The sequence below is a fragment of the Anopheles darlingi genome, chromosome 3 (assembly GCF_943734745.1).
Source record: "Anopheles darlingi chromosome 3, idAnoDarlMG_H_01, whole genome shotgun sequence".
NCBI classification, from domain to species: Eukaryota; Metazoa; Arthropoda; class Insecta; order Diptera; family Culicidae; genus Anopheles; species Anopheles darlingi.
The window spans coordinates 52,835,593-52,857,041 of NC_064875.1; the positions used below are offsets into that span (position 1 = coordinate 52,835,593).

At 46.2% G+C, this 21,449-nt stretch overlaps 3 protein-coding genes across 5 annotated transcripts in view; 1 reads left to right on the plus strand and 2 right to left on the minus strand.

Annotated features, from left to right (window-relative positions):
* The window catches only part of LOC125954375 (arginine kinase), a 33,528-nt gene extending 21,753 nt beyond the window's left edge, over positions 1–11,775 (minus strand). The window contains exons 1-3 of the mRNA XM_049684598.1: positions 11,370–11,775; positions 9,539–9,628; positions 569–1,348 (exon numbers count right to left, since the gene is read on the minus strand). Of these exons, the coding sequence (XP_049540555.1) occupies positions 569–1,348; positions 9,539–9,582 (824 nt within the window). The 5' untranslated portion in view covers positions 9,583–9,628; positions 11,370–11,775. The remainder of the gene's footprint in view (positions 1–568; positions 1,349–9,538; positions 9,629–11,369) is intronic.
* Positions 11,776–14,353: 2,578 nt separating this feature from the next.
* Positions 14,354–20,588, plus strand: LOC125954371 (uncharacterized). The gene is made up of 4 exons (XM_049684586.1): positions 14,354–14,735; positions 16,284–19,698; positions 19,769–19,948; positions 20,009–20,588. Exons 1-4 carry the CDS (start codon positions 14,649–14,651, stop codon positions 20,149–20,151), a joined length of 3,825 nt encoding a protein of 1,274 aa, XP_049540543.1. The 5' UTR covers positions 14,354–14,648; the 3' UTR covers positions 20,152–20,588.
* Positions 20,589–20,675: 87 nt separating this feature from the next.
* Positions 20,676–21,449, minus strand: part of LOC125954379 (cytochrome c oxidase assembly protein COX18, mitochondrial) — a 1,746-nt gene continuing 972 nt past the window's right edge. For all 3 annotated transcript variants that reach the window (XM_049684606.1, XM_049684604.1, XM_049684605.1), the window contains 3 exons: positions 21,130–21,405; positions 20,952–21,062; positions 20,676–20,867 (listed from right to left, as the gene is read on the minus strand). In XM_049684606.1, coding sequence (XP_049540563.1) covers positions 20,679–20,867; positions 20,952–21,062; positions 21,130–21,405 — 576 coding nt within the window. In that variant the 3' untranslated portion in view covers positions 20,676–20,678. The remainder of the gene's footprint in view (positions 20,868–20,951; positions 21,063–21,129; positions 21,406–21,449) is intronic.

The following is a 21,449-nucleotide window of genomic DNA, read 5'->3' on the forward strand; positions in this document are numbered from 1 at the left end:
ATATTACCCAGCCGCCAATACCGGAGCGGAGATCTTGAACTTAACTTTGTTGCAATGGCGCTGGCAATGAAAGCTTATGATGCTGATCGTTGCTGTGATGGTTTGCAGAAACTGTCTAGAACTGTTTTCGTGCAAACGTAAAGATCTACCAAGCCTGGTGTACGGTATGGAATTCATTTTGATTGATTTTTTGAAAATACGATTCATAAAACCTCATTTCCAACCAAACTAGGATAATTTCTATTTGTCAAAATCCATCAATCAATTATCAAAGAATTATTTTACATTCCAAATGCTACATCCATATATTTCGTTTCCATCGTACCGTCCGCCTCTCAGGGGCAAGTCTTGAGCTTGCGAACTTAGTAAAGAGACCATAAATACTAAGTTTTAAGGGTTGAGCATTCTCTACAGACTAACGATGCTTCAAACGATTTTGCAAGCAGTTGCCTTTGGCAGCAGCGTCTCCTATTTCGACCTTTTTGAAGCAGATCCAAAAGCGCGAGATTCAAGCGATTCCTCTAGGGACCGGCTGCCAGCATTAATAAAGCCACCAGTTCTGGTTTACCTGTTGGCAGGTGAAACCGGTGCCGGGGCTGGTGCAGCACCGCCTCCTTCACCCTGCAGGAAGTTGGCGGTCGAATTCTTCAAATCAGTCTTCGGTTTGGCGGGCTTCTGTTTCTCCACCATGATGAAGCTGTCCTCGTTACTGGCCGGCAGCAGCGGTTCAGGTGCGGCGGGAGGTGCAGCGATATTAGATTTCGGTGCGGGTGATGGAAGCTGTTTCTTCTCCTTTGTAAGTCGCGGTGCCGCCGGATCTAGCAATGGAGCTGGTGAAGGAAGATCTGGTACTGGCGTCGGAGTTGGCGCGGACGGCACTGGTTCAGCGGTTGCCTCGACCGCAGGTTGACTGGGAACGGACGGAACAGTTGGCTTCGGTGACTCCTTGGGCGCACTAACAGGCTCAGAGGCGGGTTTTCCTTGAGCAGCGTGCGTCGGTTCAACCTTTGGTGGGATCACTGGCGCTGTAGCTTCCGGCAATTTTGGTGCCGTCTTTGGTGGTTCCGGTTTCGGCTCGACTGGTCTCGGTGGTGGTACCACTACCGAGACCTTCGCCGGAGGATCAACTGGTTTTGGGGCGGGGGGCAAAAGTTTCTCTTCCGGCTTTGTTGCTGGATTTACCGGGGAACTGATCGAAGATTCATCGGTTGCTTTTTCTCCCTTAGGATCTGCTTTGCTAGAGGAAGTTTCGCCAGATGCATCACCCTCTTTGACATCCTCGATGGGTTGTGCTGCCTTATTGCCCGAGAAAAACGCAAACAGCCTATCGAGGAACGGAATACGTTTTCTGGGAACGAAAGGTAAATAATAAAAGAAGACCAAAACAAAGAAACAAATTAACAAAAGTAACGAAAAGTAGTGTGTAATTGAAAGTAAAATAAAACAGAATACAATAGCAACACAACAGAAAATGAACATAACAACGCGTAATTTTGTACTTATGAACTATTTTAATCAAATAGTATATACAAAAGGAAATTGAAAGCAATACACCAGCAAAATGCATTCAAGCACTGGGCATTGAGCATGCGTAAGCACCATCCTAAACAGTTGGATGAAAAATGTGCGTAAATTCGCAAAGAAAGCGAACATTCTGCATATATGATCATGTTCATCAGTTTTAATTTTTTGCATTTTTCATTTCGATAAACATTTTTAATATGATCAGTAATTATTATTGAGAAGAAAAAGAGTCTCCTCGGTGTTGCGAATCGCAACGGAAAAATCAAGTTTTGCTCAGTAATAAAAAAAACGCATTCTAGTACCTTCCCCACAAACAGAGATGAATTTTGCGGGACTGCTCAAACAGCAGCGAAATGGTGTTAATCAGCTGTAGCATTCAAGCAGCGAGCATCTTCCATGGAAATGGATGCACACCCCCACCCCAAAAAAAGGTGTGACATTCAATATCTGCACAGCATGCTCGTGACACAATCGAAACACGTTTTCTTCTTCTTTACGATATCCTTAGCCTGCGTCATCGTTTAACGACCGATAAGATAGTGAACCGATGCGAAGACCCGCTTTTTATCGTTAAGCGCCCGAGCACGAGCACGTACACCAATTTCCTAGTGCAACAATCTCCGGTTCAGCTACGATAGAAACTTCTAGATTGTGCACGCAACAGTATACTGGCTACTCTGCACAATTAGCACCAGGCAGGCAACAGTGGTGGTCTCGTGGGACACCGTTTTACCGGTCTCGTAATCCGTAGTGTTTGTGATTCACCGAACAACCCGGATTTCCACTCTTAATTTGGTGTTTCTGCGCAGGTGACCAGCTTGTTGCAATTAGTACTTCAACCATCTTATCGGACTAGCTAATTTTGTTTGTTATCTCAACTGTTGCAGTGACCAGGTTTTATCTAACGCATTTGCACTGAGTGCTTTGCAGTTTCGGTCAGACCTTATTCGTACATCTGCGAGGGACAATTGTCTAGAAGTATTGCTATTTGGTAGCTTTTCCGTTGCAATTGAATTTTGGAAGGCATATATTATGAAAGTTGATCACGTTGATGTTGATGGTCACGGTGCTAGCATTTGTCGTAAAAAATCCTTATCAAAACCTTAGTTCCATTGCTGTACTGTTGCGCTTGGAAGTAGTCTGGCAGATTATAATTATCTTCTCTCGTAGATGCAGAGAAAATGCATAATGCAAATATGAATGGGACATCTTCTGCCAGATGGTTTAATCTTCCTGCCTAGCAGTTTAGCCGGGTGTGCTCATTTCGCATGGCCAGCTGAACTTGCCAAATATCGTACGAGCGTCAATTTCAACATCAACAACTCAGGGTTTGCGTCATATAGGCAACCGTCACCACCCACGCCATTGAACACGACATTGAACTTGAGACTCGAACGGAGAATCGAAGAAAAGCAAGGATCATTTTGCGCAACATCCGTAAGCGCCCGTGCTCGGTTGCTGTTGGACCACCTGCTATAAGACCTATTATTCTGCACAAATAAGATACACATGGTTACACTCGTCCATGCTCTTGCTTTCTTCAACTCGTGCTAATTGACTTCAAGAGAACGCTGGTCAATTCTAAGTTTTGTTCAAACGGTCATAAACAACGTTTTTGTGTCGTTTATTAGATTAAAATAATCTTAAAAACCACAACAGAACAAGGCTGCTTGTTCGCTGCCCAAACAGCTGACACCATCGTTTGTTGGTGAGGATGGTACCGCATCTGCATCTTCGCATCTCTGTTGCTGCTATCTTTTTGCGAACGTCCGTCTTCTAGAAACATCCATTGTACGCAAATGTTACCTTGACATTCGCAGCACATATCGCATCGCAGGTTCTGCGCTACCACCATGCCATCGGCAAACCCCACCCGCGTGTGTTTATCTTTTCTATTCTGTTCGCTTTACTAACATCATTCCATGCGTAATTCTACACGTCAACTCAACCTAACCAACGCACGCCGACAAACCCGGTTTTTGGGAAGTTATTTCTTTGAAATGAAAATTTTAAAAATAAAAATTCGTTTTCCACTGAGCGTGCGCCAACGTTTTCGGGGTAATGCGTGCTGTCCGGCGTTATGTAACCGCATTGTTTGCTTTGGAGCGTATACGACCACCATCGCCATTCGCTTAGTGCTTTTTCATTTCACATATTTATTCAATTAAAATGAAAAATGATGAGGTGTCGAGGAATATTTTAAGTTGCGAGAAAAGAGGTAATTGCATGTCAATCCGCTGTTTCATTCCAAGCGCAGTGTTGTGTCATGTGCGAGTGTATTAAATAACAAAATAGATCAAACGAAAATACTCCTGAGGAGATCCTGAGGAGTTTCTCTAAACTGTACAATGATGCGGACATCATTTCGAAATTTGTCGCTGTTACTTCGCGGTTAAGTAAAACCGTATGACAGAAGTTAATGCTTAATATTTAAGAGGCCACTAAGCGGCTAGATTTCTGAATCTGCCGGGTATTTTTGGGGGATCTTGCTACAGTTTTGCACGGTTTGTAAGGCCGGAAGGGCTACTTTTTCAACGAGACCACGGCGGGCGTGTTACCACGCTGGAAACGTGTTCCAAGGAACGTGTCCTTAAGGAACGAAATTTTAAACCTCAATTGCTCGAATGATTTCGAGCACTGCAACATTGCATACTTTCTGGGGTATTCGACTACCCGTATGACAAGGATATTTTTTCAAGCAGAGGGATATTTCCTTCGAGTACATGCTGTCTCTTTCGCTCCTATGGCTGTTTTGGTGCTGTCTCACCATTGCCGTGTCGGCACACGCGGTGCTCACCGCGAATGCAACTGTGTGCGATCGAGTTTGAGGCGCGATGAAAAGTTCCCCAGAGTGATGAAAATGAAGAGCAGGTTTTTCATTGAAAAATGCATCAAGCACCGCTCAAAACATTTTTAAAAACCATTTTTAATTATTGATAATATGTAACATTACATTTAATTCGATTTAAAACACTTTTTTGTGCAATGTTTAGCATTTTCGGGTGTGATCAGCTATCTAGGAACTTTTCAGGCAACCATAGCCGAAGGCCGCGCGCGAAAGGGACGGCGAGAGTTCTCTCTCTCAGATCTAACGATCGTGAGGTTCGTGAAAGAGTCTCTCCGAGAAACGAAACTGTGTTTTTTTAACCACAAGTTTTTCCGTTAATAATACATGAAATACCGACCAAAACTATGTTAAAACTAATATTGAGTCAAAAACAACATATCACATTGCATTTTATTGCATTTCCAACACTTTTTTATGCAATGTTGAACATTTTTAAGTGTTATGTGATTCCAACGAACTTTCGAGACAGCCCGATCCGAGGGTGGCGAAAGAAAAGGAGGAAGAGAAAATTGTGAATCAGTTCTCTTCGGCCTTCAAGATGGCCGGAGCGTCGGTGATCGTGCGCTTGGTAAGTTTCATAAAAATACGCATAATTTTCGGATATTTGGTGGTTTCTTATCTTTGCAGGCTTTTATCACCCGCAGCAACGACGTCCGCGAGATCGCCCATATGACCATGAGAAGATTTTTTCTATCACTCACTATGGAAAAATTTGGTGAGCTCGTTCGCCGCCATACTGAGAAGGAAGGAAAGTGAACGACGCTCTTCGATTCCATATTGAGCAAATTTGGAAGCCCTTAGAGAGCCACTTTTCACTATGGAAAGAGCTTCTCACAAGAGATCGGAAGCCGTGAGAGCGCGTAATCTCGCTGTACATTGCCTGTGTGCCTACGTGCGAGTGTGTACGCCGGAGAGAGCCCGCCGCGGAGAGCAGCGGCAGACTCTCGCATCTCGCCTGTATGATCGAGCGAGAGAGGGATTAGCGCTTGCTTTTTCTCGCCACGAGATCGCGGTCTTGGAGATCGTTTCAAACCATTTAGTTTTAAACTTTTCTTCCTAAATAGAAAAGGAAAATGCATCTCTTCAAGTTATAAATACATATGGAATGATTTGCTAACAGATAATTGCTGTTTTGGCCAGTAAATATGCCGCATCAACCAGCATGAATCGACTAAGAATCCTTATCCAAACTTCCTTTACCATACATTTATGTAAGAATGGTTTGCCCTTTATATGTAAACCACCCTTTATATGTAAAGAGTTATAGAACGTTTCCTTCCTCTATCACATGTTTGCCGCGAATAGCTTCCCGTGAAGTGGTTTCTAACCCTTTAGCCCACTACTAACGTTCCGCAAGCTGACCGTAAAGGTTTACTCTTCTTGTACGAACGATGAAACAAACGATAATAAATCAGTCCGATTCTACAAAAGAGTGGTTGTATTTCTCCCCAGACCGGCGGCAATTTCTACAATCCTTTTACCGCATTTCTCAAAGCAAAAACGCTCCGTGTCTAATCGAATGATGGAGACGCCAAGCCACATACCAACATAATATCGCATGCCACCTTTTACGTGCGATAATGTTAACCATAAACATGTATCGAATGCATCTTTGCCTGTGCGTAATAAAATGTAGTCATCTTACAAAGGATTGTGGTCATCTTACTATGCAAGAGGAAAGACTTAGAATAGAGGACACATGAGCGCTATACTCGAAAACGATGTTACAAAGAGAGGTAACGTAATGCAATATTAGTAGGCTAACGAAAGGTGGATGCAGCTCCTTATCATTTGGGAACGGTTCAAGAGATATGCTGCGAGACCATTGCTGCTAGCCTTTGGGATTAGCTCGTGTGTCTCTCCGTGTGAGAGTAGTATTCACTTAGTGTGGGCTAAGGTGTTTAATTTTCTTTCCACATTTACTTTTCACATTTTTTTATGAATGCTGATTCTTTCAAGAATATTGTGCGACAGTTTTGAATAAATTGAAGCAAAACTGATAAAGATATTGATTTTTGAATGACCGCCTTTCAAAACTTTTCTCAAAATCCACCCATCGTATGCTACGAAACTGAATCTGAATCGATCGATTGAAATGATTTGATTTTAAACACTTAATCTGTACATAACCCTGTCTAGTTTTCATAGAGATTGTTGATACTTTTTATTATAAATTAAGTAAAACTTGTTCTTTCAAGGAAAATTGAAAACAGCACCAGTTTTTCAACTTCAAAAATAAGCCAAAAATTGGAAAATTGGAAATTCCACAAAAACTCTACGGGGGTAGCTAGATCAACTTATAATCTAACTAAAAAATATTCATTGGTATATTTCCGATGATTCACTAGAAAGCTATGATGGGCACCGCAAAAGTACATTTTTACATTTTATCGCCTCTCTGGCTTGAATGCCATGAGAGTAGTTTTTAACAAATGTTCCTCAAAATACAATCAAATCTTCAAAAAAGCACTATTATTATCCGCGATTTCAGCCCCGCTCTAACGGTTTACAACTCATTTGTAATCAATTAAAACCACATTTACTTCCAAAGGGTCAAGGGAAAGTTGTATTACTTACTATTTTACTTGCAATCATGCCGGTTATCTAGAGGCGTCTTTTGAATTGGCTCTCGCCTTTTAAGCAGTAGTCTTTATGGTTTATTATCGAAAGCATTCATCCGCTTGCCGACGATCGTACATAAAACTGTCGGCTGATATACTTATTGCGTACCAGGTTGGGGCTGAATGAAACTATTGGAGGATATTTCAGAAAGCCGCTCGTTGGTTATAGCGCGTGATAAGTGTATCGTCACTACCGAGCCTAGCTTGTGCGGCTTTTGTTGATTCAGCGGAATTTGTCCTGTTTCAGCAATCAAGGTTTGATGAAGCCAGGTATGAATGGACGCCAATAAGAGAATTGATTACTGAGGAAAACATTATGCAGCTGATGAGTGAGAGTAAGATTGCCTTTGGCACCATAAACAACTGCGTGAGCCACATGATAACGTGACTGCATCTGGATGCTCTTAGCAAAAACGCAAGTGCTTCTTCACAACCCTAATGCCTTTGGAAATGGCGCTATTAAAGACAAAAAACGGACCCTCAGTTGTTTGAGAAACGCTTTTCAAGATTAGAGAGTGTGTCGCCAGGTTTAGATATCGTTAGTGCAAAGGGCGATGAAAACATACTTCGAAATAGCTCTGATAAGGTAAACGTGATGGGTAACCCTTCACAAAGCATTACGGAAGTCTCACGCATTACACTCGTAACAAGCTGTACACCCGGATTTTCTAACGCAGCAGACACCGGTTGAAACATCGACTAAAAATGTTTACGATCGACAGCGCAAGCACCGCAGCAGAAGCTGCAGAGCGTAGACCAACAGAACGGAACGGAAAGCAGCCCATCATCAATCGCCAACGTAGGCAGCGGACACCTCAGTCTCAGCCCCGGTAGTCCCTAAACGCGGCCATAAGTGGCAGGAAGAGGGAATCATGCGATTGCGTCTTGGAGGAAGGGGCGAATGGATGGCCTGTCCACGGCTGGCACGGTTGCCGTGTATCGTCCCGAGAGGAGTATGCTGAAAGCGGTCGTAGGCCAGCAACAGTGGCAGTAGCGAACGCGGATAGTGCTTGCCCGCTAGAACGGCAGCGGTGGTGCGACCTCCCGTAGCACCGTAAGGCTGCACACGCAGAACTTAAGCGCAGACTTAAAAAAAAAATAGGAAAGGAGCAGTCCGGCTGATTCTGGATAGGGATGCTATAGCGTGATAAGAAGTGTGGAAAGCGAGAGGGCGAGCTAGGCAGAGCCTAGGTGGAGAGTAGGGCCTATGCAAAGCCCCACAAAGGGGACTTAAAGGCTCTTATTGGCCTCTAGAAGCCGCCAGGTGGAGGTAATGCCAGGTTAGGAGGGAGGCCTCGAGCGACAACCGTTTTCCTTGTTCTAGTTTAAGTAATAAATGGTCTGATTTAGAATAACAAATCGAAGTTGTTGCTGGCAACAACCACCACGGTAATCAATTTTGTGAATGCAGTGCCGTCTACGAAGCATCGGAAGGTCTGTCGCAATATGCAGCTTTAGCATCCTGATCGATCGATGTAATCTTTCAGCGTTCAAGGCGTGTAGCGTGCCCTGCTGTGCTGTGGTCAAGCCGTGGCATAGCATTCATGGCATGTGCGATCACTGCTACCTGCATCATTGCAAGGTGTGACTGCCTCGAAAAGAACATTTCGGTTAGTGCGTTCCTTGCAGGATCACATACATCTTTAACCACCGCGATTTGCCACGTTTATTGATTTACTTGATGATGGATCGCGGTCTTGTCGCGGGTCCAAAGTGCCGGCGCTTTTGTGCTGCTTTTCCCCGCCGCCACTGATGCTACCGCTGCCGATAGTAATTGCACCTGAGCAGCATGCAGCACGACCCTTCCTATCGCGGCGACAAGCACGGCAAACTGCGTTGCACGCATCTCTTTGTGGGAGGGAACACCGTGGAGCGCGATTTGATGATCGAACTTATTTGTCTGAAAGAGCGCAAAGTGCAAAACAATTGATGCGGTGTGCATTGCACTCCCAGTTTTGCATACATTTATTGATAGCCATACTCATTGATATCAAGTTGGTTAAGTTGTGCATCGTGTTATTGTGCGTCCAAAGTGCTCCGCTACAAAGTTTGCTTCCGATCGCATCGACGAAATACATCCACATCGGTAGGTAAGTATGTTTAAGCGACCCGATATTGTTCTGCCGGCGGGTCGCTTAAACGTTAAGCGACCCGGTTGCATACCTTCCTGTTAATGGGGTAAGTAGCAGGGTTCAAAGTTCAAATTTTCGCTCCAATGAATCATAGCGATCCTCGCTACCGTTTGGCACCATAAATATATTTGTGACCATGAACATTGATCGAATCGGGATGCTGTGCGATCGAGTCACACAAACGATCGATCCTTTTGCGGCGTGAACGGTGGCTATATCTGGAAGCAATGCGCAACATGCATTGTGCCAAGCGTGCATTGGTTCTCTATGGTAAACGAGGTTAAGATGGAGCGCAGAGCAAAAAACGCAGCTATTCCGATATGGCTCTTGTCCCTGTTTTACACGTGCTGATCTTAAAGTCTAGGTGATTGCTTTGATTTAGTATCAACTAATTAAAGTGATGCATCACTTACCGTATTTCCTCCAGGGCTAACGAAAAGTACCACAAGGCAAACATGGTCGCTGTTAGAGGGATGAGTGCGTACTTGAGAAAGAGCGATTTGCTGTAATGAGATAGAGAGAGAAACGAATGCATCAGCATTGTACTAACAAGAAGCCGTTTGAGGCTGACGTGCGGTAACAAAAATGTAAGGCTACACAGGCCTTTCATGCGAAACACGTCTGAGTCACAAACGGTGCACGTGATCAGCCGGCATACGACTACACAGCGACAGTTTCACGAACCGGCGTGTGATTTCACAAACACACAGCTTCCCAAAACCACATCTTAACTTCTACTTCCACGCGATGGTTCATAGCGCGAGAGAGCATCCGCGTGAATGTTCGCTCTTTTTCTGGGAAACCTCATCGGGGTATTTTAAGATTTTTTTTACAATTTCATCAAATTTAGAATGAATTTGATACAATAAAAAATATTAACCATGCTTTCCTGATTCATTCCGTTTTGTTAGCTATGGTGATTTGTTTAAAAATTAAAGACTTGTTGGCGTCTGGGTACCTGTAAAGCGTTCGAATATCAATAATGCATACCGTACCATGAACTGCGCTATCAAAGTGAAGGACCTCATTCGTCCTAGTCGTTACGGCGCCATCGAGTCTCCGGTTAAACCGGCGAACAAACAAGGTAATAGCATGGCATTGATCCACCCTTTTCCTGTTTTTCCTTCTTTTTTATCCTTTTATAAATTTACCACACCAACGGCCGGCGCTAGCACGACACCACCACAATCAACCGAACCTGGACCACCGTGCCTTCTTATCGATTTTCTCCCGGATGACCTTCTTTGCCGAACACGAAATGTGTGCCAATATTAGAGAGCAGCAGGGTCCGCCATGGTAAGGTGGATTGCATAAGCGGTTTAACATGCTGGATGGATGATTCTTAGTTCCGGATCGGAGAGCAACAACCGCAACAGTAAAGAGCAAGAACGAACGAGAAAGAGAGAAATGGTTCGTATTTCGTAGCTTCCAGCAAAGGGTTCGAGGTCTTTTCTGATTTCCTACACCAGACCACCACAGACTAACTCTTCCGTCACGCTCGATGATTCCCTGTTATACTGCACGTCGTTTTGTGTGGCTGGGTGGCCAATTGGAGAGATCATACCCGAATCCGGCTAACGGAATCGTACAGATTGGGGCACGACGACCATCAATTAGCTCGCCAGCAAAAAATCAATCCGGGTGTTGAGAAACCGATGTTCCCGTTTTTTGTTTTCCAATTTCTATCCCATTTTCTCTTCGTTTTCGAGCTGCACAAACCAGTGACCACTCATTCGTTTGGGCCAAGCGGCCGACTGCAGCAGCAGCACGCGGTCTCTCCGGCAATAATCTATTTTCGGGACTCCGCATCACATGCACCGTAAGTATGGCAACATGACAGTAGCCTGATGGACTGAAAACGCGGGGACACATCCGACAAGCAGCTAGGCCGGTAAATGGACTCCAATTGTCGGACAATTGTCAACTCAGGTGGCCCACTTTGAGCACCTGATGCGACCTATCCTAAATGCGACGGAAAAAAGCACCCCAAAAAGCGACACTTCCATCGATGACGTAATGATATTGGGTGTAAGACACGAGAACCAGAGTGTGTCACGGTTTTTCAACGGAGAGAGAGAGAGAGAGAGAGCGAGAAAGAGCGAGAATGAATCAGGATCCGCGCTATGACACAATATAAGTGGGATGGTCTTCTTTAATTTTTGCAAAAATTGTCCTTCACATACACTCTCGGGATAAGTCCACTGACGAAGCGACCGAACAAGCGACCGAGCTTACGATACTTACACTTGTGTCGTAAGAATTTTGAATCACTGTTCAGGACACAATTTTGCAAAAAACGGCTCACAATCAAGGACAGAACACAGAACCGTCTTTTATCACCGAGTACAGATTATCACAATACGCTATCCGCAGATAATCTCGTAGAAACAAGGCAAACGATTCTGCCAATGAACACACCTAATGTAACCGGAAGTCCTTGAGTAAGGGATCGCAAAGAAACACGCTCTCTGCTGGATGCTTTTATGTGCAAATTTTCACGACTGCCCAGCAGTAAGACGTCGCGGGATTGTTTATACCTTTGCTCTCCACCCGATGACACAGACAGTACACACTCCGATCGCGAATGGGGTGGTAGTAGTGGCGAACTTGGCTACCGGAGCCGGAGCGCTTTTTGGGTTGTGGTTTGTTGGTGGCGACCCGCAAAAGAGAGCTGACGGTATCCACTCGGCTGCACACACCAATACTGAGCACGGAGGTGGCGCCGCGACGACTTGTCATCATAACGCATTCTCGAGCTTCTCTCACATTGAGTCTGACTCTCGCAATTGGCCCCACCGTCTCTTGCGAGTTGTACGCGCTCCCTGTCGGTAGTTGGAGACCATGGCTGTTGTGTTTTACGCTAAAATGCTTCAAATCTAGCTCGAGTCAATCTGATGGGGATACTTACATGATAAGCAATCCAGTCACAACACTCCAGTGGTGCAACTAAGAGCGATCCGTTACGACGGTAATGCTCTGCTCGTTGTCTCTGAAACGGAGACCGATGGAGGATGGAGGATAGCTTAAGCGATCCACTTGCTTTAGATCCGACGGTGGAGCGGAGAGATAAAACACGTACTCGAGAGGGAGCAAGACGTTTAACACCCTTCCACGCCTGTTCTCCCTAGCTGTGCCCTAACTCTCACGCGCGTATTGGATCACCTTCACCGGACAACCACTTAACTTCACCACGAACGAGCTTTCGCCTGGCTGCACTATTCACCACGATTGGGTTCAAAATCCAGACTGCAGCATAACACGTGACTCGCGACGATTCTGAATGGAGGCGCCTTGCCGTTTTCAATTTTTTTTTAAATTCCATCTTACTTTCGCACACTTAAAGTGAATTTTCCAAACAGCAAATAAGTTTTACAAACGGCAGGCCGGTCAATCCTATGTGTGAAGGAAGAACTTTCCATAACGACAACCAATCTTGCAGTAACAATTTGATCAAATATCTGCTCAAGGGAATGATTGTTGACGCCAATCGTCACATCGCCATCGATCTAGAAATCGTTTAAAAATATGAAAAATCATGAAAATATTTACACTTGTGTTTTGGGTTTTTAATCATTTCTTTGTGAAAGTCTTTCGATTTTAATATGCCTTTAAATATGTTACTTTTATAATTTATTATGCATTGGCACTTTTGCACTCAGCGAAGGGTGTATGTTTTCGGTCAAAATCGTGCGTTTAGACGTTTCTTATGAAGTCCTACGTTTTATTAAAATTAGAGAATTGATTTAAAGAAAATTGATTTATTTGATTTGCCGCCCGTAAGATGTTAACAAAAAAATTGACTATTAATCTATTTTTTAAATCTAAATATCACTCACCAAAATTTGCGTTATGACTCACCAAAATCTGTTGATAAAGAAAAGTACATTTATTAATATGTGAACTTAATGTGGGAAAGTCCCTTTAACGTTCGCAATATTCCGGAGAGAGACACAAAAAGGGAAAATGGGGACTTTACCACAATTGAAGCAATTTGAGCAATTTAAGAATTCTCTTTACACTCTTCTTATTCAGTTTCCTGATAACGGCCATTCACGTCCAGGGGTTTTCCCATTTTACCATACGTAATGTACGACACAACGGTTATCATCGGTATCATGAATCATCTCAGCTGTTCGTACCGTATGCGTGTACGGCTACGTCTCATCCGTAGCATAAGACACTCCCCGCATGCAAGACAGCTCTGAACCGAGCTCTGCAACCGACGAGATAAGCCGGTGAAGCGCGATGCCCTCCGAGTTACAATCAAACCACAAACAAGCCAAAGTAGATTGCGTCTGTCAAGCGTGCGGACAGCAAGCGAGGTGCGGACTCAGCAGTCAAATGAACATTAATTAAATCCACTCACGGAGAAGCCTTTATGCAGTATATTCTTCCATCGATACCGACCAAATGAATGCCAGACATAACGCGCCCAGATGTCCACGAGTGCGCGTTATAGTTTATTCACGATGAAGATGATAGCGGGTGCGAGAAGCGAGAAAGTGGAATTGACGGTTCTGCGCACCCAATTGACTCACTTAATAGACCTAATTCAGGAGCATCGGAACATTCTTTTGAGTCACAAGTTACCCGTAAGATGAGCTGCTAGCAAAGTATAAGGCCCGGCGTCGTTTGCATGATCTACTGCCCGACTGTTTAAAACACAATCTTTGTCGGAACCGTAATGCACAGATGATTAATACACAAAAAAAAATCTGAACACAAATAGTGATAGAGATAACGGCGGCTACAACTATAAACCGAGAGATTAGCAAATTGTTTTTTTGTTGATCGCTCTATTTATTTACGCTACGGTTTGACTTCATTTTATGGGGTCCGAATAGCGGCGATTTGCGTGAAGGACGCGCACGCTACCTAAACACATGTAATTTGACGTACGAGTGCGCTTGCCGCGTGCTTTATGCCATCTTCTGGCACGTTGGACATATAAAATAGCCATAAAATAGGCTCAGAGGAACGTGCTTAATGAGAGGATCCCCAATATTGCTCAAATATGTGTCGAGAGGAAACAATTGCGTTTGCTGGTCAGATGATGATGTCACACTTGATATCAATCATAACGCATGTACGAGCATCAATTGTCGTCATACATATGTTGCCGCTTCTTAGAACGCACGCAATATCCCTGCTATGACTTCGTTTCGCACGATGTCGAACGACCAGCATCCGACCAGAGAACCGAGTAGTACAAGATCACCGATCGTGGTGCGAACGGCGCCATTCAAGTTCCCGACATCTCTGGAAGCAGGACGTGCTCTTCTGGAGCGTCTGGCATCAAGTTGCTAGTGTTGGTGTCAGCAAGTGATCTTTACCGAGCGTTATCTCGGGGTTACTATCAGTAGCGAACATCACCTGTGCGATCGCTCGTACAAGAATCTCCAAGGACTTCAGTGTTTAAAAGGTGGACAATTTTGGCGATCGATTGTGGTAAAAATCGTTCGTGAACGTTCAGTTAGACGGTTTGCTCTCTGGTGGAGGTCAGTGAAGGAGAAGTGCACCAAAATGCGGCAACGTATTTGGAGGCGCTCCCGCATTGCGCTGCTCGTGGTGATAGTGCTGCTAGTTGGTTGCATCCATGTTGTGCAGAGTGTAAGTTACAAATAAAAAATCATCCATTAGTGACTATGTTCAAATCGATACCCAAACGGAAGGAATTTTGTGAAGGACATCCCTAGGGTAGACGGGTTGATTCCTGTTCATTGGAATCGATTGTAGAAGCTTCGCGACTAGTGCGTTGGCAGGAACTTACACGACGCCTTTATCAGTAGGGCAAAGAGCTGTGATCGTTAGAGGCTGAGAGCGAGTTGTGAGTGTGAGCGACGCGAGCTTGTTGTTTTCGTTCCAACATTATCTTGCCTGAAATGTGTTTTCCCCGTGGCTTGCTACCAGCACGCGGCATACCTTTGGGAATCCGTGTGATCGAAAGCTGGTGCACTGGTTGAACTGAATTATTAACATAATTGTGAAAATATTTCCATTTGCTTAGTAAGGTTTACACAAAGTGCACATCATCCTTTCGTTAATTGTTTGTCTAGAGAAGTGATCGGCTCCGTCCACAACCATTGAGCATTTTTGCCAGGATTTATCCTAAAAGCAGCTCAGTTTTACTCAGTTTTTGTAATGATGATGGAACATTATGATACATTTTTTACATAAGGAAATTGAGTTTTACTATCGAGATTCCCTTCTTCAAGTCAAGAAAAGCCCAACCTATTCACAAACAACGTCGTAGTCTTTTTTATAAACCATTTACCCAATCTAATCACAATAATGTACTGTTCAGAACTTTTGAAACATATTTTTATATTTTTTCAAATGAGTCTTAATTTTGCCATAGTATTTTGAAACACATTCTAGCTAAAGATAGCACGATCATGTGCAATTGCTACTGTTCAGAGGTGGTATCAAGAATAAAATCCTTGTTCAATGGCTATTGTTTAGACACGCCAGTACTAGACGCGAAGACTGCAATGAGTGGTCGATGGAATGTGGTGTGAGAACGATAGAAGGCGGTTCACAATCTGGGTTTGGTGATTCGCAATAACCTCGATCCCATTCGTTGCGCAAGATAGGAAACCACAAGACAATACCATCGACGAGTCGTAGCCAATAGAGTCCGACAGTGACTGTGGCAGCATAGCATTTCCTCTACTATGTTATCTCTCTATGTACGACTTGGCATGCCTTGAATCGTCTCCCCTTGTTTTCGATTGATGGAATCGTTTGCATACCACAGAGACTCTCTGATTCATTTGAATGACCGTTCCCGATGGTATGTAGTTAATGCTGAAACTGCAATTGATAGACAGAATGTGTAAAGTTCAAGGAAGTAGACGATTAAAACTCACGCATGCCCAATTGCGCGTAAAAACAAGACCAATCTTTAACAGTAACCTAAAGGAGGCGCCAATCAGGTTTTAGGTAGAATGGGAATTTAAAACTATTGTTGTTGATACCATTTCTCTATACCCTCGGCAATGATATCATTGGGACGCTTGGAATCGAACACACGCGACCACACTTTATCAACGCGCAACGATCGTTCAATTGACGATCATTTGATCAATGTGTGTATGCTAACATCGTCAGCATCGGTTAATCAATTTGTTGGAATCGTTTCTCGCTCATCTACCACAGATCTACGATCCCCGTACGTCCGGCAACCATCGCCAGTTCCTCGTGATGCCCGAGATGCACGGTGCCTATAGCCAAGTACATCACCACCGTGCGCAGGAACAAGTGGCACCCCAGTATTTGCGCGTCGATCACTATCAGTATGCGCAGCCCCAGTCGCCACCGCAAAACATCATCCAGCCACCGCTGGTTCAGCAGAGTGGCCCATCGGCACCTCTGTACCAACCACTGGTACCCCTAGCGCCGTACCAGTCATGGCCGCCGATTAATCTCGTTCAACCTCCCGTACCCCCACAAATCGCTGCTCCGTCGTTAAGGGGAAACTTTGAGCCAGCAGGAATCGAAGATCAGCTTATCGGTGAAACGCTTCCGAAACCGGCCGCCCTCCAACGTTCGTTGCATCCACTGTTGAAGGACTTTAATGGGCGCGAATGTCCTACCGCTCTTACGGGACACTTCCCGTACATTATGGATTGCCGTCAATTTCTGAACTGCTGGAAGGGCCGTGGATTCATCCAGAACTGTGCACCGGGAACGCTCTTCAATCCGGAAACCCGCCAGTGCGATCACCCATCGAAGGTAACCTGTCTGCCTGTTCCCTCGCTGAACAGCATTGGTGATCTGGAGGCACGACCTTCGAAGCTAGCAGCGTATACTGATCCGGGGACACAGCAAAGGAAACCGGAGGCACCTGATTCGTGTCCACCGGGTGTGATTGGACTGAGACCCCATCCGACGGACTGTCGTAAGTTCTTGAACTGTAACAATGGAGCACGCTATGTTCAGGACTGCGGTCCGGGTACGGCTTTCAATCCGGCCATACTAACATGCGATCACATCCATAATGTGGCCTGCGACAATAGTGCGAACGTTGTGGTCGACTATGGTGCCCAGCGACCGACACCATCCACACCTTTGGCTCCTTTCCCTACTCCTAGGCGACCAGCGCCAACAGTTCCTTTGGCACCTTATCCCACTCCTGCCAGAAACCTGCGCCCACCACCGCAGCAACAGCTTCCAGCTGCCTCGAATGTTGCTCCAGTTGTAGTTCCTCCCAATCGCCCCGTAGTAACTGTGCCGACAACATCGACAACATCAACAACACCAGCAACGCATTTCGATCGCGACGTGGAGGAATTCCAACCGGAAGGATCAGCGAATGACAATTACGATTATGAAGGATTTGATTTACGCGGCAACTTCAATGATCCGGGAGTCGATCGACGCCAACCGAAAGCATCCCGTACCGAAACGCAACAGCAACCCACTCAGGCCTATCCACAGTACGTGCGCCCGCCAACAAGGGTCCCACAATCGCTACATCGTCCACAGGAGCCAGTCGTTAGCACGACGACTACCCAATCCACTAACGCTGACCAGGACGACCAGCAGGCGATCGACATTCAGCAGCACATGGAAGCGCTGAAGATGATGCTGTCTCCGTACCTAAAGGAGCACCAGAGTAAGGTCGCGCTGAACGTAACGAAGCTGAGCACGGTAATGACTACGACCACGACAGAGGATCCCCCGGTAGTGCACGTAATAGGACTTCCGGCAGTGCCATCGCCGGCGATCGATCCACAAAAGAACCAAACGACTTCCTCCGCCAGCTACATCGCTTTACCGTCACCTCGTGAGATCAATGAGTTCTTCTACGGTACCTCTCAGGGTATCCCGCTGGCACCGTGGCCAGCACCCCCACCGCCATACACTATTCACCAACCGACTACGCCGCAATCCGTTGTATATCCGATCTATCGACGACCCGCCACCACTACAACGACTGCTGCCCCGCAACCGGCACTACCATCGATCCGTAGCCGTTTCGGAGACAACCGGCCGGATCCGAAACAGTGGCGTCCGTTGATTCAGCCGCACGGGACGACTACGACCACTACGAGCACCACGACGACGACGACGACGACGACGACGGAACCAACCACTCCGAAGAGGGATCCCTGCTACGGGAAGTTCGACTGCGGTAACGGCGTTTGCATTGAGGAGGCCGAAGTATGCGATGGACGCGATACCTGCGGTAACCGGGCCGACGAGATGGACAAGGTGTGCGAGCACATCGGTTACGAGCTAAAGCTATCGAAGAAGGCACAGGGTAGCGTTGAGGTGCGCGTCTACGATCGCTGGGGTTACGTGTGCGACGATAGCTTCGATCTAAACGCCGCCAACGTGGTATGCCGTGAGCTGGGATTTGAAGGAGGTGCACTCGAGGTGAAACCGCACTCCCATTTCCCACCGAATGCCACAACCGAAGAGGGTGAGTCACCGTTTTTCATTATGGACGGTGTGCGGTGCACGGGCAACGAGAGCTCACTGCGCGACTGTGAGTTTGCCGGCTGGGGCATTAGCGATTGCAATGCGGAGGAGGTGGTGGGAGTCGTTTGTCGGACACCGGTGATGGCCTGCCCCCAGGACTACTGGCTTTGTCACGCCTCGGAAGAGTGTATCCCGGTACCGTTCCTGTGCGATAATGTACGGGATTGTGCGGACGGATCGGATGAGTCGCCGGAGTACTGTAAGGCACCGCTCCAGCTTCGACTGGCCGGTGGACGAGACAGTCAGGAAGGCCGCGTGGAAATCAACTACCGTGGTACCTGGGGCACGGTTTGCGATGACGACTTCGGTGTGCGTGAGGCACGTGTTATCTGCCGGCAGCTTGGGTTCAACGGGACGGCCGAGGTACGCAAGAACACGTTTCCACCCGGTACCGGACAGATCTGGTTGGATCAGGTGGCGTGTAACGGAACGGAAGCATCCATCGATGAATGTGTCCATTGGCACTGGGGTGAGCACAACTGTGGCCACACGGAGGACGTGGGGGTACGCTGTGGCATCTACGTACCGACGAACAGGCCACGATCGGGCAAGTTACGAGCGACGCGACCTAATCCACGTTTTGATTTCGTTGAACGATCGCGCAAAATCCACCCGGACGTCTGTGGGAAGGTGATGGTGGATACGAGCCTCCGTAAACCGACGTACGGTGCGCGGGTTGTCCATGGGTCGGAAACGGTATATGGTTTCCATCCCTGGCAAGCCTCACTGCGGGTGAAGACACTTCACTGGTGCGGTGCAGTACTGATCACACGTTATCACGTGCTGACGGCGGCCCACTGCCTGGTTGGGTATCCGAAAAGTACGTACCGGGTGCGGATCGGTGATTACCATACGGCAGCGTACGATAAGGCGGAGCTTGACATTTTCATAGAAAACACGTACATTCACGAGCAGTTCCGTGAGGGCCATCACATGAGCAATGATATTGCGATCGTTGTGCTGAAGACACCGGTTCGGTTCAATGAGTATGTGCAACCGATCTGTCTGCCAGCGCAGAATGCACCGTACGAGGCAGGCCGTAACTGTACGATCTCAGGCTGGGGTGCTACCGAAGCCGGCTCCAAGGGTAAGAAATTCGCAAAGCCATCGCATACGACATTGTGGCCCGCATTAACTAATCTTTTCGCTCCATACAGATTCCTCTTATGATCTGAGAGCCGGAGTTGTACCATTGCTGCCGGATGATGTGTGTCGTCGGCCGGAGGTGTACGGTGATTCGCTAATCGAAGGCATGTTCTGTGCCGGTACTCTAGAGCCCGGTGTCGATTCCTGCGATGGTGACTCTGGAGGACCGCTGGTGTGTCCGAATGGAGATGGTAAGTGCGCTGCGTGATACCATGATCGAAGAACGGCAGCTAATGATTCACCTGTTGCAGGACTGCACACGCTGACTGGCATTGTATCGTGGGGAAAACACTGCGGATATCCCAACAAACCCGGTGTCTATCTGAAGGTGGCCCACTACCGGGACTGGATCGAGCAGAAGCTCAACCAATCACTCCACCAGCACGGAGTGTAATGCGACCAGACAGCCGGATGCGTTGACGTCGTGACGATGCTGTGCCAAACAGTTACACCATCATCGCAGGACAACATGTTGTATGGCTCTTATGTACCTTAATAAGTTTCAGGCCTCTACAGCTACCACTCTATTACCTTACTTCTAGTGATAAATTTTCGTGGAGATAAAGATGTAACAAATAGATGTAGATAACCGTTTAAAACAAAAATATAAAATTTGGATACGATAAATTCCGTGCAATGTACCAAAAGACTAACATGAACATAATTGGATAGGTTTTTTTAAAAAATCGTTTGATTTGGTCTAGTTAAAGGCTTTATATTCAGCAATATTCGTTTTCGTGTCACGTCCCAACGTGATCCCCCAGAATTCTATCCCAGCAAAACGATAAAAGCTACGATTGCACATGTACTGAATTAAAAGAAAGAACTACAGCGTTATTCGTTTCTATATCTCATTATGTTTCAATTTGAAGTGTAAATGGCCTACGAGCTACTGACTTTTTACAATTCGAAGTAACAAAATTACACCTTAGAACGGGTACCGAAACGACTGAATCGGTCACTGAACGTCTGGAGCAAATGTTGGTACGGATGTGCTAGCTCCGATGTTACGGCTGGAATACCGACGGTACGCCTAAAGCGCGGTGAAAGTAACAAAAGGTTCTGACCCAGCCCATATGCACTCGAGGTTACCCAGTATAGGCAAAGACACTGAAATGTGATTGGAAAGTAGACATACATTAAGTACATAATATCAGCCATGATGATCGCCAAGACACGGCGCCAAAAGCGTACCGATGGAACGGAAGCAGCAATCGGCACCATAACGATGCTCAAACCGCGGAACAGGTTGGTGAAGATGGTTTGCAGCTTCGACGGTAGTTTCGTCCGAGAGTTCGCTTGTATCTGGAGAGAAGAAATAGGGTAAGGTATTCAGTTGAATCCATGCACCCTATCGAACGCACTGGCTAACCTCGATTATGATCAAATTGATAACACCGAGAGCAACCGGCAATATTAGCGAATGATCCAGCTCGATAAGGTTTGGTATCCAACCGAATCCACCGAGAGTGAGTTCGGTGTACGCGATCTGTGCCTCGATAGCAGTAGGATCTGGCATCATCGAGACGAGATTGCGAATCGCTACCGATTGCACGATCCAGAGCGGAATCTGGCCCCACAGTAACACCATCGTCTTGGCTGGATGGCAGTTCTCACGCACAATCAGATTATTCCACTGCTTCTTCAGCTAAAAAAGACACTATTATCGATTAGCGTTGTTTCATTGCTTCG

Coding starts and splice junctions, on each gene's coding strand:
- LOC125954371 (XM_049684586.1), top strand. CDS start 14,649: ATGCGGCAACGTATTTGGAGGCGCTCCCGCATTGCGCTGCTCGTGGTG. Junction 14,736..16,283: donor GCATCCATGTTGTGCAGAGT/GTAAGTTACAAA, acceptor CATCTACCACAG/ATCTACGATCCCCGTACGTC. Junction 19,699..19,768: donor TACCGAAGCCGGCTCCAAGG/GTAAGAAATTCG, acceptor CGCTCCATACAG/ATTCCTCTTATGATCTGAGA.